The following is a 16,532-nucleotide window of genomic DNA, read 5'->3' on the forward strand; positions in this document are numbered from 1 at the left end:
CGACGAGGACAAACTTGGCTGTGTCGACCATCGAACTCGCTCCATTCCCAGTTCCAGCTTCAGTTCCGGTCTCGACAACCTGTCCTCAAAGATGGCTTCCAAGGATGTCAAAGTAGGAGACAAGAGGAAGGCTTCGTCGGCCGTCAAGGGCAAGACTGACGGCAAGGCGAAGAAGGCCAAGCTGGACTCGTCCAAGCCGGCAAAGAGGCCGACCAAGGAATCCTCGGACGACTTTGAAAGTTTCTCGGACGAGGAGGAAGATGGTGGCGTTAAATTGGAAGCCGACTCGACCGCGGCGGCGGCCAAGGGCACCGACGGCGGAGACAAGAACGGCTTCGACCGCAGTAGGTTACCTTTCCATTCCCTTGGGCATGCTCCCTTGGCCCATTCGTGCATGCGGTTTGCTGATCCGGGCGACTAGCCGGCATGACGTCGCGGGAATCGCACGCGAAGCAGAAGCAACTGGCACAGGAACGAAAGGCGGCGAAGCCTCTTGCCGACGAGGTCCAGCGCACCAAGAAGATCTGGGAGAAGCTGCGAAGAAAATCCCACGTGCCCAAGGAGGAGCGTCAGAAGCTTGTCGAGGAGCTGTTCGAAATCATCACCGGCCGCTGCAAGGACTTTGTGCTGAAGCATGACGCCGTCCGAGCGGTCCAGACGGCCATCAAGTATTCGACGCCCGAGCAGAGAAGGCAGATCGCCAAGGAACTCGAGGGCAGCTACGCACAGCTCGCCGAGAGTAGGTATGCCAAGTTTTTGATCGGCAAGCTGCTGGTCCAGAGCGACGACGAGATCCGCGATCTTATCATCCCCAACTTCTACGGCAAGGTCCGCAAGCTCATCAACCACGCCGAGGCGTCGTGGATCCTCGACGACGTGTACCGAACGGTGGCGACGAAGGAGCACAAGGCCCGTCTGCTGCGCGAGTGGTACGGCCCCGAGTTTTCTCTCCGCGAAATGACAAAGGACGCAAAGGTCACGTCGGACCTGAAGGAGATCCTGGACAAGGAGGCCAACAAGCGGGGCCCCATCATGAAGAGCCTGCTGGACATGATCAACACGCTGATCCAGAAGAAGTTGACGGGATTCACGATGCTGCACGACGCGATGCTGCAGTACTTCAACAACGTCCGGCCCGGCACCGAGGAGTTTACCGAGTTCATCGAGCTTATCAAGGGAGACGAGAGCGGCGATCTGCTCAAGAACATGGCCTTTACAAAGTCGGGCGCTCGGCTAAGCTGCCTGATCATCGCCCACGGCACGGCAAAGGACCGAAAGCAGATCCTCAAGACGTACAAGGAGACGCTGGTCCTCATGTCGGGCGACGCGTACGCTCACGTCGTAATCCTCGCGGCCTACGACGTCATCGACGACACCAAGCTCGTGGCCAAGTCCATATTCCCCGAGCTCGTGGGCGAGAAGGAAGAGGATGTGGTGCAGAACATAGTCGGAGCCATCAACAACGCCAACGCGAGGACGACGCTGCTCTACCCCTTCCAGGGGCTGGCGAGGTCCCTCTTCCCACCTAGTCACGGTCTCGACTGGGAGATTCTGGAGCAGGTTCGCGAGATCCGCAAGGCGACGAGCAAGAAGGACGACGACGTGCGGCGCAAGGAGCTCGCGCTGGCGCTGGCACCGATGCTGCTGCCCGTGATCGAGGCCGCGCCGTCGGAGCTGACGTCGACCCCGTTCGGCTGCCAGTTTGTCGCCGACGTCCTTCTTTCCGAGGTCGCCGGCAAGGAGAAGGCGCTCGAGGCCGTAGCTAATGCGGCGGCCGGCGATCCCAAGGCACAACCGGCCGAGGATTCGCTGGTGCCGTCGACGGCGCACATTTCGCAGACAGCCTTTGGCGGCCGCATGCTGAAGTCGCTGATCCAAGGCGGCCGGTTCGACAAGGCGGCCGGAAAGGTGGTCCCTATCGAGCCACCGTTGGCCTTTGCCGACCACCTGTACCCGGTCATCAAGGAGCACCTCATGGACTGGGCCACCGGTCCCAGCTCCTTTGTCGTCGTCGGCTTGGTCGAGGCGGCATCCTTTGGTGAATGCCACAAGGTGAAGAAGACGTTGCAGAAGAACCGGAAGCTGTTGGAGAAGGCGGCGACGGAGATGACTGCGGAGCAGAAGGCGGCGAAGGAGGCCAAGGAGGAAAAGGCGGCCGAGGGCAACGGCAAGAAGGGCAAGAAGAAGGTCGAGGCAGCAGTTGGCAACATGGGAAGCAAGCTGCTGCTGGAGAAGCTGACTTGAAATGCCACGAGGGATACGGCTTATTCGGCCAAACGGTTACTCGGATTGGGTGTGTACACATGTTTGTATTTGAAGCATATACGTATAGATATTTCAACTTGGAGCACGCAGCGACCAATCCACGGCAAAGTCCATCGGGCCACAGCAGAGCACAATTGTGCCAGTCGTGAAAAGTTCTCCGCTTGGCCACGCCGAGTTTCATCCACCTGTGGCACGTTGCAGGAAGGGAGGCTGGTTCATATCTGACCAACCATGTTATCGTAAGAACCCGAGAACGAGGACACAAGAGCAGTTGGCTCCAGCCTCCTTGACCTGGGAGAATCGATGGCATCCGAGCCTGAATGTTTCTGTACGACGGGGTGCGACGAGATGGGGGAGGACATGAGACGAGGTAGATGCGAGTATGGATGTGGTGTGTCGTGGCAAATTGCGTTCCCTGCTTCGCCGCCTTGGCTCTGCCACTGATGCTCTGCCACTGGTGCTCGATCCATTATTACCTTTTTCTCTCCTTGTTTGAAGAATTGCTACTGTTTTGGAGGCAAGTTGTTGACGACGTCGCTGACAACATCAACACAATACTTCTCCACCATACACCACATCGCCACCACCATCCAGCTCGCTCCAGCCTCGACTCCCTCGACACTCCTTGAATACGTTTGACGCTGCCATGGTCGGCTGGCTAGTTGAGAAGAGTTTCTAATGCGCTTGTTCCATTATCCTGACGCCAAAACTGAGCTCGAGCCAGAGGGGAGACTTGAACTGAACCGAACTGAACTGAACTGAACGTAGGTCAGCAGGCCAGCAAATCCCTACGTTACCAAGGCTCGCCTACCTGACCACCTTCTCCTTCATTCACTGTCCCAACCACACCTACTCTTTTACCGCTGTCTACGGCCTGCTTGCTGCCCACGGCCCCCTCACTTCGGCCTCCGTTCACCCCCATTTCAGTGCCAGCACCCTCGTTTGTTACTTCAAAAGTCATGGCCACCGGCGATTTCACCTGCTCCAAGGGCATCACCTTTTGGACTTGTGGCACCCACGACAGTGACTTTCGCGGGTGCTGCTCAGTCGACCCGTGCAATCTGCCGACGTGCCCTGATGATGCGAAAATCCGAAAGCCGGACAGCAGCAGCTCCAGCTCCAGCTCCAGCTCCAGCTCCAGCATCATCGGCTCCAGCTCCAGCACCGGCACGACCTCCTCCGCAAGAAAAGACTCGGGCATAACTCATACCATACCCAACAGCTCCGTCGTCACCGTCACGAAGCACACGGTCCTCTTCTCCGAGGCGCCCTCGCCGACGCCAACGCCGACTACAGAGGCGTTGACGGACTCCATCACAACCTCCCAACGGCCGGCGGCAACGGTCACCTTGGATCTTCCCACCACTGCCTCTAGGGCTCCCTTTGACGGCGGCCACGAGGGCGTCAGGTTCTCGATGGGGGCCACCGTTGGCGTGGCTCTCGGCGGTGCCATGGTCGTCGCCATCATCGTCGCCGTCATCTTCGCCTGCCGTCGTCGACGACACAAACGGGCCGCGGAATCCCAAGACGCAGAATTCGACGACGGCGAGAATATCATCCCCGGCAGAGGAGGCGAACAAGAAGCGGAGAAGCAGCAGCCCATGTCGGCCCACACGACCGGCACCCAGGCCAGCGGTGACCCCTTCGCACCATTTGGAGGTATAACAGTCATCCTGCGAAGCTCACTCTCTCTGATGTCGTTGCTGATTTGTCGTCGCTAACATCATGTCGCCCAGGACGTGCCGACAGGCCCCAAGACCAGCATCCTTCCGCCACCGGAACCTTTGAGATGGATGGGACGAGCGCGCCGCCAGCCGAGATGGACGGCGCAGGCATCCCGCCCGTCGAGCTGCCCGCTGAGCCTGCGAGCATGGCCAGCCGTCCCACCACGCCGCTGCCCAAGCTACATGCCCTGCATGTCGTGCCGGAGACGGGGATGACGAACCCGGAGGCGAACCTCAACACCCTCCGAACCGACAGCGGCCACGTCGCCTACGTGAATCATTGGAATCAGTGGCGGGCCCTGGGCAACGGCGCCATCGGATCCTGACGAGAGAACCCGATTCGAGGTCGGCCGGGCCGCGAGAAGGCGGTCGGACATGGCCCTCAGTCGTCGAGGATGTGCATTGTTTCACCGGCTATGTGCGCCGCTCGATACTATACCCTTGCTTAGAAACTCGAATTCGGAGCCTTGTACACGAGGACCCCTCGTCTAGATTCGACGGAGAAACGCTCGTGGCAAACGACTTGGAATTCCGACGTCGCCATATCATCCTGAAGCTCAACACTGGCGTCAGCCCCTTTCGTTGCTTCCATGACCTCGTCTGTCATTGTCGTATAAGCTGGTGGAAACGAGGAAATGCTTCTTCTTTTGTTCCATTTCCTATAACAAAAGCGACGAGCCGAAAGGGCTCAGGTTCCTCGTATTCCAATTTAAAGGGGGTATTTTCTCGCTTCTGTCTCTCTCTAACTCTCTTTCCGGCCGTAGGTAGCCTCGACCTGTTCATACACCACCCTGCCGTTCCGTGCGCTGGCCAAACGGCGGCGACGGCAGGTGTCAGGTGTAGAGAAATCCACTTCTGTACGACCATGGCGCCTCTCCAATGCATCTTGCCAAAAAGAAAAAGAAAAGGAAATGAAACTCTGTCGCGAGAGTTGACGGTCTTGTGGCTGAACTTTCAGCAGGCCGGCCTCATCGGCCGTCCCTCGTGCCCCCTCTCTTCCCGACGCGTGCGCGGATTCTCACAGGTGCAAGTGCGAGGACGACGAGATGATTGGCAAGAGAGAGAACGAAGGGTGAGGGAGAAGAGAATCACTCCATGCCGCTACCGATTCTGCAGCTTGGAGATTTCGTCGAGGAGCTCTTGCAGGTCCTCGTCCTTGATCTTGTCTTGCAGGGAAGGGATCAACGTCTTGGCCTCGTCGGCGTTCTCGCAGCACAGAGAGCCTAGATGCGGCATCGCGTCAGTGAACCGGCGGCGATGGGCCATCACCGGGGAGGAGGAAGGAGGCTGGCGGACCGAGTTGGGCGCGCTCGAACTTGGCCAAGTCCTTGTGGGAGCTCAGCAGGCGCTCGACGGCCTCGACGTTCTCTTTTTGCGTGAATCGGGCAAAGTGATCCAGGTAATTGAGCGTCTGGTTCAGCATTCTGCGATTGAGTGTACGTCGTCAGCATGTGTGCCAGCCCCCTTTTCTCACATCCTCTCTCTCACGTCGCCTGTGAGTCGCGGGGAACGCATGACGACGACAGCGACTACAACAACGACAGTGACGACGACTACGACAACGAGAACGGGAACGAGAACGACGCGGGAGGGCTCAGGAGGCGTACTCTGTCTCGTTCACGTTCTTGCGGTCGTTCCGCCGTTTGGCGACGAGGGCGTTGAGGACAAGCGACGCCTCCGACAGCGTGAGGGTGTCGACGTTTTGGAACTCGCCAAGGTTCAGCGTCGCCGAAGCCTCCTCCGTGCCGGGCGGAGGCGGCTTGGGCCGCGACATCTTGTTCATCGACATCCTGGGCCTGTTTTTGTGCTTCGGCGATGGCCTGCTGCCGAATCGGTACGGCCTCGCAGGGTAGACAGGAACCGTAGGCGTACAACTTGGATCGCCGGAAGGAGTCGGCGACAAGTGTCGACGCGCGAGCGGATGCGAGGCGAGTTGAGGTGCCCGGGACCGTCTTTGGCGAGGCGCGGTCGAAGGCGGGAATACAGAGCAAAGGCCTGGAGTTTGAAACTGGAAAGAAACGTTACTGCGAGCACTTCGAGTGGGATGAGGCTGAAGTCGGATCTGGTGGGACCCGCATACGGTACTAGTACTAGTGCTCCAGGCCTAGGCTCTCTCCCCAGTGAATACACAAGTAACTACTCCGTATAGCAAGCTACAATTAGTACCTAGAGGTACTAAGGTACGAGGGTTGGTACTAACCTAGTAGTCATAAGTACGGAGGACTACTGTACTTACAGTAGTACTAGGCTACAACTATTTAGTGGTGCGGCAACAGTAGTAATTAGTACTAAGTACCTACCTACTGTAGTATGTGATACGCCGTGCTCCGTAGGAGGACTACAATTATGTACAGCACAGGTATCTAAGTACAGTCTAGCAGCATTCGCTGCAACTGGCGTTGACACAGTCAGTACCTACAGTAATATATAGTGGGGTTCTGGGACTGGCGTCAGAGCAGTGGCCTCTGTGGCAAACCTTGGTTGGGGGCCATTGGCACCAGTACGTGGACGCTCCACAGGCGGCGGCGGGAGTGTCCCTAACCTTCAAACTCCCTAAGCTGCGCCACCAATGATGACCGTACCGACCTAACATCACCACGAACGAGGTCAACGTCGCAGCAGATTGACATCAAGGCACGCACAAGTCACCGCATCGGCCGTTAAAAATAGCTCCGAGTCTTGCGTCTGACTGCAGAGCACGTCTGCAGGCTAGTTCATGGTCTTGTCGCTCCATCGCCCGTCGTCGATGGGAGCAGCCTCAGCTCAGTCGAGGGCGCAGGGAAGCTTGCATTATCGCAACGTCAAATGTTGATGCGCCCATCAACGCGCCCATCACCGCCATGTACGTGGACGGATCACCCTGTCGGCCCGCCTCCTTCTTCCTCCTTCCTTCGCTCATAGTCTCAGGACTGTATTCGCCCTCATCATCATCAACAAAGCCGGCGGCCTCGTCTTCCACAAGACCTTTGACGATGCCGGCTTGAACAAGATCAGCACAAACGACTATCTCGTCCTCGCCGGCACCTTGCACGGGTGCGTTTGACCTGATCGTAGCCCTTCTCTCCCCTCCCCGTGCTTAAGCCGAAATCAAAGGCTAATCTCCAACGGCCCTGCCCCAGCGTTCATGCCATCACGGCCCGCCTCAACCCCGTGCCGCCACCGCCGCTGGCGACGGGCCCGCACGGCCTCGCCACCAGACCAGAGCCGTCATCGGGTCTCGAGGTCCTCGAGACGGAAAACTTTCGCATGCAGTGCTTCAACACCATGACCGGCACCAAGTTCCTGCTCTTCACCGACACCACGCAGGCCAATGTCGACCTGACGCTGAGGAGGATATACGACCTCTATGCCGACTACGTTATGAAAAACCCCTTCTACTCGCTCGAGATGCCTATTCGCTGCGATATTTTTGACCGCAAGATACTGTCCTACATTCGAGAGATCAACAACCGGTAATAGACATCCTGCCAAATGCCCAAGCGAGGCCCATCCTGCGCGTGGTGGCACCGTGGATGCCGTGAAGCACTCGTCCTCGTCACATACGACCGGTCTGCTCCTCTAGCCGGGGAGAGGGGGGGGGGGGGCTCGTTCATGGTCTATTGTACTCGTACAGCGCCCACCACCGAGTTGCTCTTCCCTATGCGGTGCCCGCTCACGACGTGTCCATCTTGTCGCCACCCTCGTTGGCTTTGTCTCCGTCCTGCGCCCCGCTGCCGCTGGCCTGTCCGGCTTCGTCGTCCTCCTTGATGCCCTCCAGAGACGCCTTCTTCGCCTCCTCCTCCTCCTCTCGTGCCCGCTTCTCCTGCCGGGCCTTTTCCTCCTCCATGCTCATCCGCAGCGCGAGGGCCAGCTCCGGCTCCATGGCGGGGTCGAAACCAAACTCAAACTCCTCGTTGGTGCCACCCATGCCGTCGTCGGCGCCCGGTCCCGTCGCGTTTTCGCCCTGAAGAATCGGCGTGGAGATGAGCTGATCGCTGAGGAGTTTGCTGCTGGGGGGGATGACCACGAGGTGCGAGCCTTCGCTACCCTTGACGGCCTCGTTGAATGCCTGCAGCTTCTTGAGCGAGTCTTCGTCATCCTGGTCGCCAAAGAGGATGAAGTCGACGGAAATGTTGCCCTTCTTCATCTTCTTGGCGAGCTGCGTGAGCTCCTTTTCGTTCTCTTCGATTGTCGAGCACACGAAGACTATTATTCGCTGTCTCTGGGACCGGTTTTGTCGATGCTTCAGTGCGAGCTGACGGCTGTCCGTTAGCAACCTCGTCAAGGTCCCCACCGAAGGGCGGGAGCTCACCGTGGCGATTTGAATGCCAGTCTTGAGTTGCGACGAGCCACCAATCTTCTTCTTCGTCCGGTGGAGGCCCTCCAAGATCTTGCCCTGCTCCGTAGTCAGGGTGACGAGCACCTCGGGGCCCTTGCCGGCCATGCTCATCAGGCCGACCGACGACTCTGGGTTGCCTTGCGTGATGCTCTGGAAGACGACGTTGACGGCGTCGACTTGCGCGTCGAACCTGGTGGGCGGGTAATCTCCATTTCTACTGAACTCGCTGTTGTCCACGACAACCATCACCGCCTCGAGAACCATCTTGATCGCTGGTCTGGTCCTGGACGTTGGGCACGAACGGCGGCCGGGTTGGTGCTCCGATCCTTCGTCGTTGCACACTGCTATTGCTCCCTTTGCTTAACTGGGAGCTGCAGGCTCTGGCTCTTGTCCGGCGACGCTGCGTTTGAGTCGAATGGAGGGGGCGCGGGACGAGGCTGGCAGCTCGTGGGCAAAGCACATACGTACAAGTAGGTGCATGTGCTGTACGAGTAAGTATTACTGCACAGGTCACAGTGTACTTAATACTGCGGGAGGTGGATGAGTCGGCGTAAGACAAGTTCAGCCTGCTGGTGGACCGTGGTGACGGTCCAAGCTTCCTTATTGTGTGGTCGGCTAGGTACTCAGTGGTACTCGTACGAGTCCTGGTTCTTCACCGCCTGGCCAGCACTAGCTTGTGGCAAGGCCTACGCCTGCAGAGCGTCGCCTTGCAAAGTATCGGTACATGACTGTACATCGGCTGAGCTGTGCCTATCTGCATCTCGGAATTACGCCTAAGTACAGTGGCCTGCTACTCGCACGGCCAGGCGCTCGATGCCCTGAATCAGCGCCCCCCGATCGCCTATTGGGCCCCCCGCCATTGCAATTCGCTTAGCTAATGCTGCTAATCTTCCCTCCCTCGCGACCCCGTTTGTTTACTTTTGGTGACGGATGCCTGCCGCCCACACGGCCAAACCCAGCTCATCTGCTATTATTACCACGATCGCTTCCAAGCTCGGAAACCACCCGCGCACAACCCGTTCAGCAACCATCATCTCAAGACATTTTGCCGTCGCACTCAGCCGACTCCAGTTCTTCGAGTGGCACGGCACGAAACCACACGGCACGATCCCGCACGATACAGCACGGCCGCGGCAAGACACCATGGCTCCCGCGAGGCAGAAGAAACAGAGTCCCATTCAGTTGACCGCTTCGCCATCGAAATGGCACGGCGCGACCGGAAGCAGCAAGGTTCCTCTTCACAGCCCATCAACACCGCCGAAGAGCGCGTTGAAGAGGCAAAGGATGGGGGTCAGCATTCAGCAGAAACAAGCTTTGATTGATAACCTGCAATTGGAAGGTGTGCCTCACGATGCGCATATTTTTGCGTGAAGGAGAGGTGGAAGCGCGCGGAAGCTAACTTCGTCGGCAGTTACGGAACGCGCCCGGAGGCTGCGAGCGCAGTATGGTCTTCAGGCGCAAGGGCTGCGGTCGCGGATAGAAATTCGAATCAACCGAATCCCAACGTCACTGCGCAGAGCGAAGATGGGCGACCTGCTCGCCAAGTACCTGGATCAGGAGCAAAAACGATTGGCTTCGTCACGACCACCTGCAGTACCGGCCAAGGACGCGCCGCAAAAGAGCCCCCAAAAGAACCTGCAAAGGAGCCCCCCCGGCGTCGCCCGTCCGCTCACGGCAAGCCACTATACGGGCATGAGGCAAGTTTTCGGAGAGGCACGCCCTAACGCCAACACGGTGCTAATATCCTAGCAGCAAGCTGGCGGGTGACAAGGAGAATGGAATAGAGACGTTGGATCAGAAGAGGAGGATGCGCGCGGCCCAGGATGCCGAGGCTGGACATGTTCGTCCCGCCCAAGTGCTGTCACCCACATCGTCCAACTCTCGACTGGCGAATCGCGAATGGCCGGCGTCCCCGACGAAGTCGCAAATTGCGCGGCCTGGCTCGCCGCTTAAGATGAGCGGAAACAGTCGATCTGCCGCCGTGACGACCGCACTGTCCAGCATGGTGGAGAAGGCAAAGGCGTCACGCAACGGGAAGAAGGCTGCGGCAACGTCAGGGGTCAACTCGGCAAACCCAGTGACGACGTCGAGGAGCAAGCGGCCTGCGGCGGCCGTCGCTCTCAAATCGTCCCAGTCGAGGCCAGCAACCCGCGCCGGGCGCCGGGCTAGCGGCACGAGCGAGGCAAGCGAGGCAAGCACGGGCACCGTCATCAGGAAGGCTGTCAATCCGGCGACGAGGAAGAAGGCCGTCGTGGGAACGGTGAGGAAGGTCGTTGCCGGGGCGGCAAAACGGCCGGCGGCAAAGGGAACGGCGACGACGGCAACAACGGCAACAACGGCAAGCACCAGCGGACGTGTCTTGCGGAAACGAGGCTGAGCGGAGCCGCTGCCGCCACTCGACTAATGATGATGATGCTTTGTTACGACACTGGCGTTCCTTGGGATAAATTGCTTGATGGCTTGGTTGATGGATGAGGGTTTAAGAGTCATGGACGGCATTCCTTGATTGCCAGGTCTTCATGGAACACGGTTCAAACACCGCTGCAAGGAGTTTTGGGGTATTGTCGATACGCAGTAGGGGTCAGCTTAGCCAAGGGAGATGCATGCGCTTGATTTCTTCTACTGCACAGACGCAGCCGCCGCCGCAGCAGCAGCGGCGGCGGCGGCAGCCTTCTTCTTTTTCTTATCGTCGATGAACTCAAAGTTGTCCTCGGGTATTTCCTTGTACTTTTCGGCGAGGAACTCCTCCACCTCGTCGCTCACGTCGCCCTGGATGACGATCTCTTCGCCGCCGCTTGCAACCTTGGTCACGGACGCTCCGGTGGCAAACTTCTTGCCGAGATCCTTCGCGACCTGGAAAACTCGTTAGCAAGGTCGGACGGGCATGATCTGGAGCTGGGCTGGAGGGACGGGACGGGAGACCACTACTTGCCTTTTTAAGGTCAAGGCCGAACGCCTCGAGTCCAATGACGGCCGTGACAAACTTCTTCTTGTTCCGTTCGATGCGCTTGATGGTGACGACGCTCTTCGCGAGCTTGTCGGCCTGCTTTGCCTCTGCCGCCTCTGCCTTGGCCGCCTTTTTCTGTGCGTCCTTGGCGGCACGCTTCTGGGCATCGACGGAGAGCGATGCGGTTGCCGCTTCTAGAGCCTCTTCGGGGGGCGTCAGCGGTTCATTTTGTCGCACGAAATATATCTCCGATTCGAGAGGAGAGAGGGGCGACGTACCGGCCGACCAGATGCGTTCAAACATCATTTTGTGGTTCTCCTCGAGCCATTCCTGGCACTTCTTGACGGTGCCTCCATACTCGCAGTACTTTTCGACGTGGTTTGAGGTTAGAAATATCGGTTTCAGCGGCGGAGAAATGTTGGGACTGGATAGTACACACCTCCGGCGGCAGTGTGCAAACTGAGAGGCAGTTAGTTCACAACGGCAGGAGAGCGGAAGCTAGGGAGAGACGTACCGCCACAGTATGTAACATGTCTACTCTGGGGCTCCGCGGGGATTTCTGGTTGCTCGGAGTCTGCCATGGCTGCACACGCCGAGGGGGGCTGAAGGGCAAATCGAAAAGTTGATGTATTATCGAGATGCGTGATTCTATCTCGCAACACTCATGGCGGGGTAAAAGTGTCAATTGGCAAGGTTGAGTCGGGACCAAGTGTTATTCCCCATACCAGCTGGAGGGGCAGAATCCAGTCACAACGGGGGGTTCAGTATCCGGGCCGCAAGGCGCCGATGAGCAAGGGGGTACGTACTTACATTGTTTGCCATGTACTCCGTACCGTTTCTACACCTAAGTACTTACAGCAATATAACTAAGTACTTACGGAGTACAAGTATTATTACTTACTGTACGGAGGACTTGCACTTACTGTACTTCCAGTAGATGTGCAGTAAGTGCAAGTGCTCCATACTGTAAGTAGGTACAGTATGTTAGTACTGTAAGTACAGTAAGTATGCAAGTAAGTATGCAAGTAAGTACTGTAGAGGCACCTTCACCTTAGGCGGCCTCAGGCACTAACGACGCTCCACCAGCTTCTTTAAGTATGTAATTAGTACGTACACGTAGGTGGATGCACGTACATGTGCTGTATTCTCTGTTGAGCTGCTCTCTTGATGGATTCTTCAGATTTTTCTGGTTCGTATCATGGGGTACGCTGTCATCGTTGCCTGGTTCCCGGTGAAATCTGGATCGGGCCTTTCGTATCAACAAGCGTCGCATAGCAACTTCCAACTCGGGCCATCGATCCTTGGCTCCTGGCTAATAACCTGTTTGACCGCCTGACCAGCCGCGGTGGCAGCGACTACATTCAAGCTCGGCAATTCGGCCTCTCAGTTGCTTCGATTGCACCATGAAGACTCGCGTCCCTGGATTCACTTAGGCGATGTGTATGTCGCTGGCATATTGACGATGCGGTCCACCGGTCCGCTGCTCTGGTGGCGAGGCCCCGGATTGCGTAGCCGCTGAATTGCCAGATGAGATATCATCCAGCTGCATCATCACCCAACCAGCGGCCACCGCAACCTCAGCAAGCTAAATCGAATGGTATTCCCGACCTCGCTTCGCACCCGCCAGCCAATGGTTCGACTGCCGGCCTGTCAACACCCCCTGTCGTCACAATTTTAGTATACCAGCCTTCGTTCTCATGATTGGGCGCTTTACCAATAGCCGCCCGCAACACCATGCGACTTGGCCATTGGGACGCGCACATCAACCATCCACAGTTGCCACACATGGATAGTCAGGCTCCGGGTGTGCCCAAAAAGTCTTGGTGCCATCACTCTACTCGCCTCCGGGGCGGGATAGACTGCAACGTCGTCGGCCCCATGACCGGGCCCATGCCATTTGTCCCCAAGATGCCCGAGGAACTGGCTTACTTGCTTCGTGTTCGCCGACCTAGACGGCCAGGCAAGCCTTGTTTCTTAAGGCAATACATGCCCATAGCCACCAGGATATTTGTTTCCTCCGCATTCGCTTCTTGTGCCCCCATTCTCGACGTTTTATTTCACGTGTTGTCGATCAACCAAGAGATGCCTCGTTGACCGAAGTCACCTATCGTCCCTCCTTCGATTCGACGCTCGACGCTGGTCGTCATAACCCGGTTCTTTCAATAATTGACCTTGCTCCCTCATTTGCAAACCATAATAGCCCGGATATACACCGCCAGCACCGGCAAAATGACCGATACTCTAAACTCACAGCAACACACGTCCCCGTCTCAGGAGCCTTCGCTGGTTCGAAGGCCGAAGGGGTTTCTTAATTCAATAATGGAAGAGAATCCCGAAGAGGGGACGAGAATGCCGCAAAGCATGCATGGTGGCGCCTTAGAGATCAACAGCTGGTTGTCGCCGATGATCGATCACTTCCCGACGCCGCGGGGAGTGCATTATCTGGCCGCCCCCGTGCTTCCTTCATCTCCGTCCACCATATCGGCTCACGGCAGCTCCCCCAGCCGCTCCTCCAACCCATGGAACCGAGTCAGTATCGGTACAGAAAACACCGAGTTCGAGGATCTCTATGGCGTGTCTGATGAAGATGACGACAATAAGTCACCTCGCTTACGTCGGACATCCGCCGTAAGGAGACGTCGGAGCCAGGTCGTCAGCTCGGCGGATCGGCCACCTCGTGTGCCTATCATTGCGGACCACTGCATTGACACAGCCGTCTGGTCGACCGTAGACGATATCAAGAATAACACATCGCCTGTGCATCTTGCTCCCGCCGCTCGTCTGCCCATATCACGAGCCCAGGTGAACTTTATGGGCAAACAGCAGGCTTTGGAGGTGCCTGCAATCTCTGCGCCTCCCTCGCTCGACGGCAGTTTTTCCTCTGACCAGCTCTCTGCCATGAGCGCTCCCTCGACCCCTGTGGATGGAAACGATGAACGGAGGGCGGAAGAAGTGTGGAATGGAGTTCGGCTGCAGCCTGACGCTCTCGCGACTCTTCAAGCGTTGTGCAACAGTGTTCGCGAAAATGCCTTTGACAATTCGCCGCGAGTGCTCGACCTTCAGCACCCGCCCTCCGATCCGACCACTGCCAGTCGACAACGACTTCCTCGACTAACCACCAGCATTCAGCAGCAGCCGCCTCTGGGAGGCCCTGCAGCGGCATCTCCGAGCCCGAGCCTTCAGTCTCTTGCCGGCTTGACACTGTTGGACATTCCGTCTCCTGCTGGGTTTTTCTCCGGTCTATCTCCTGCGACGCGGAACACTTGGCACATGCTGACCAAGACGCCTGACGAGTTGTCTCCCCCAACCTCGACGACGGCGGAGCAATTTTACCGCTGCCCCTGGAATATCGATGTTTCGAAGCCGGCTTCCCCCAAGCGTCCCGAGTCGGTCGGGGAATACTACAGAACGGCGCGTTCATCTTCACACTCGGGCGGTCCGGCTGAGCATGTCGTTCGGATTCGAGATGATGCCAACATGTCTGACGGCACCCGCACTACCCGTCCGATGGTTCAGGACAAAGAGGTCAACTTGTCCGTCTCTCTCGAGATTGACGATGGGCCGGTCGAGATCGTGACAGACTACGATGTCAAGTATGCTCGGAAGCTCCAAACGGAGGCCTTGCTCAACTGTGGCCGCACCGAGCTGTGGCTTATGGCTCAGCGGACTTACTTGCAGCGTATGAACATGGACAGCAATCAAGAAGACGGGTCTTCCCAGAAGTCGGCGGAGGAATCAGGGGTGGTGCCCATTCTGGAGCATCAGTCTCTCCCTGAGGCTGAGACCGAGGAACTGGCCGCATCGAAGAGGAAAGCGGTCCGGTTTTCAAGCATAATCCCGACGATTGTCAAGTCGAATCAAGCTACAATGCATCTTGTGTTGCAAGAGTCGGCTTACTTTCGAGAATTTCAGAACTACATGGAACGGACTCATGCTCGAGATGTCTTCATCCATCAACTCACCCGCTTCGAGGCGCTCCAAGCGCGGCGCGTTGCCCTGCGAGAGGCGCATCGCAATCAGCTTCTCGGAAAATTTCAGCTCAGCGTCGTCCCTCAGTCGGCCAAGAAGCGCCTCAGTGCGAACGTAGCCCGGGGAGACCTGATGGTGACTGACGACCCTGGGAGGATACGGAAGGAGAAGGAATTTGAGGCGTTGGGTCAAATGACGGTGCCAGCGTGGCACGTCGCGGCCGTCAAGTTTCTCAACGGGGGGCGTCTCCTCACTTCGCCGGTCGCGAAGAGGCTCGATCGATTCTCCTGCATGACGCCGGGGAGGGACGGCGTCTCGCGGGATCGTGCTCGGATCCTCGACCTCGGCGGGCCGTCGACGTGCGATTGGGCGTGGCACTGCGCCTTCCAGTACCCCAGCACCAAGATCTACTCGGTGACGACGAAGGCGATTCGGCAGCTCTCAAACGCGAACATCCGCGGGCCGTCGAATCACCGGCAGGTGGCGGTGGAAAGGCTCACGCGACTTCCCTTTGCCGACGACAGGTTTGATGTCATCTCGGCCCGCGAGCTTCACAGCATCCTCAAGCTCGTGGGCGAGAAGGGCGAGGACGAGTGGGAGAGTTGTCTTCGGGAGTGCATGAGGGTCCTCAAGCCCGGCGGCTACCTTGAGTTCTCCATACTCGACGCGGACATGGTCAACGCCGGGCCCGTCGGGCTCGCCAAGAGCGTCGAATTCGCTTTCAGCCTAAAGACGCTCGGCTACGACCCGAGCCCGTCGAGGACCTGGCTCGGCCGGCTCGCTCGGGCGGGCTTCGAGGATACGCGCCGTATCTGGATGTGCCTTCCGATGGGTGCCGGGCGAAGGGCCCAGACGGCTGCTCCTCCTCCGGCCTCGGCGTCATCGAGCAAGCTGGCAGAACCTGGGTCCCAGCCTAACGAGCCGGATGCGAGCTTGATGGGTAGCAGCGACAACGTGGCGGGCATGTGCAGCATCGTCGGCGGCTGGAGCTGGGAGCGCTGGCTCCTTCGCTGCGAGCTGGAGAAGGTGGCCGGGAAGCTGCGGCTGGCCGATACGGTGACGCCGGGGGCAGCGATGAAGGAGGCCGGAAAGTGCCTCGAAGGGGTTCACGCCGTCATGGAGGAGGGTAGAGGCCGCAACGCGGGGTTCCGGATGCTCAATGGGTATGCGAGAAAGCCCAAGGCTAGCGGCACCGACGTCGCTCGGACCGCACTTGCAGGTTAAAGAGTCGAAGAGCGCCGCGTCGCGAAGGATTCCGTCTGGCCATCTGGCGATGTCGCGTGGGTCGTGAAGTTGGCGACGATGGTGT

General features: G+C 58.2%; 9 protein-coding genes across 9 annotated transcripts; 6 read left to right on the forward strand and 3 right to left on the reverse strand.

Annotated features, from left to right (window-relative positions):
• Positions 1-91: 91 nt before the first annotated feature.
• Positions 92-2,244, forward strand: DCS_07463 (pumilio domain-containing protein; the record flags this gene model as incomplete). Its single annotated transcript, XM_040804748.1, has 2 exons — positions 92-344; positions 422-2,244. The coding sequence occupies 2 exons, from the start codon at positions 92-94 to the stop codon at positions 2,242-2,244; spliced, it is 2,076 nt and encodes a 691-aa protein (XP_040654852.1).
• Positions 2,245-3,224: 980 nt separating this feature from the next.
• Positions 3,225-4,315, forward strand: DCS_07464 (uncharacterized protein; the record flags this gene model as incomplete). Its single annotated transcript, XM_040804749.1, has 2 exons — positions 3,225-3,924; positions 4,002-4,315. 2 exons carry the CDS (start codon positions 3,225-3,227, stop codon positions 4,313-4,315), a joined length of 1,014 nt encoding a protein of 337 aa, XP_040654853.1.
• Positions 4,316-5,090: 775 nt separating this feature from the next.
• Positions 5,091-5,778, reverse strand: DCS_07465 (RNA polymerase Rpb4 family protein; the record flags this gene model as incomplete). Its single annotated transcript, XM_040804750.1, has 3 exons — positions 5,091-5,212; positions 5,286-5,413; positions 5,597-5,778. 3 exons carry the CDS (start codon positions 5,776-5,778, stop codon positions 5,091-5,093), a joined length of 432 nt encoding a protein of 143 aa, XP_040654854.1.
• Positions 5,779-6,335: 557 nt separating this feature from the next.
• DCS_07466 (sybindin-like family protein) lies at positions 6,336-7,445 on the forward strand (the record flags this gene model as incomplete). The annotated part of the gene is made up of 5 exons (XM_040804751.1): positions 6,336-6,348; positions 6,421-6,489; positions 6,660-6,831; positions 6,897-7,022; positions 7,109-7,445. The coding sequence occupies 5 exons, from the start codon at positions 6,336-6,338 to the stop codon at positions 7,443-7,445; spliced, it is 717 nt and encodes a 238-aa protein (XP_040654855.1).
• Positions 7,446-7,641: 196 nt separating this feature from the next.
• DCS_07467 (26S proteasome regulatory subunit S5A, multiubiquitin chain binding protein) lies at positions 7,642-8,571 on the reverse strand (the record flags this gene model as incomplete). The annotated part of the gene is made up of 1 exon (XM_040804752.1): positions 7,642-8,571. One exon carries the CDS (start codon positions 8,569-8,571, stop codon positions 7,642-7,644), a length of 930 nt encoding a protein of 309 aa, XP_040654856.1.
• A 666-nt stretch (positions 8,572-9,237) lies between these two features.
• On the forward strand, positions 9,238-10,056 carry DCS_07468 (uncharacterized protein; the record flags this gene model as incomplete). Its single annotated transcript, XM_040804753.1, has 2 exons — positions 9,238-9,646; positions 9,719-10,056. The coding sequence occupies 2 exons, from the start codon at positions 9,238-9,240 to the stop codon at positions 10,054-10,056; spliced, it is 747 nt and encodes a 248-aa protein (XP_040654857.1).
• Positions 10,057-10,114: 58 nt separating this feature from the next.
• DCS_07469 (uncharacterized protein) lies at positions 10,115-10,684 on the forward strand (the record flags this gene model as incomplete). The annotated part of the gene is made up of 1 exon (XM_040804754.1): positions 10,115-10,684. One exon carries the CDS (start codon positions 10,115-10,117, stop codon positions 10,682-10,684), a length of 570 nt encoding a protein of 189 aa, XP_040654858.1.
• Positions 10,685-10,926: 242 nt separating this feature from the next.
• Positions 10,927-11,835, reverse strand: DCS_07470 (uncharacterized protein; the record flags this gene model as incomplete). The annotated part of the gene is made up of 4 exons (XM_040804755.1): positions 10,927-11,168; positions 11,218-11,620; positions 11,694-11,713; positions 11,769-11,835. The coding sequence occupies 4 exons, from the start codon at positions 11,833-11,835 to the stop codon at positions 10,927-10,929; spliced, it is 732 nt and encodes a 243-aa protein (XP_040654859.1).
• A 1,648-nt stretch (positions 11,836-13,483) lies between these two features.
• DCS_07471 (uncharacterized protein) lies at positions 13,484-16,447 on the forward strand (the record flags this gene model as incomplete). The annotated part of the gene is made up of 1 exon (XM_040804756.1): positions 13,484-16,447. One exon carries the CDS (start codon positions 13,484-13,486, stop codon positions 16,445-16,447), a length of 2,964 nt encoding a protein of 987 aa, XP_040654860.1.
• Positions 16,448-16,532: the final 85 nt, after the last annotated feature.

The sequence above is a fragment of the Drechmeria coniospora genome, chromosome 03, assembly GCF_001625195.1.
Source record: "Drechmeria coniospora strain ARSEF 6962 chromosome 03, whole genome shotgun sequence".
Taxonomy (NCBI): domain Eukaryota; kingdom Fungi; phylum Ascomycota; class Sordariomycetes; order Hypocreales; family Ophiocordycipitaceae; genus Drechmeria; species Drechmeria coniospora.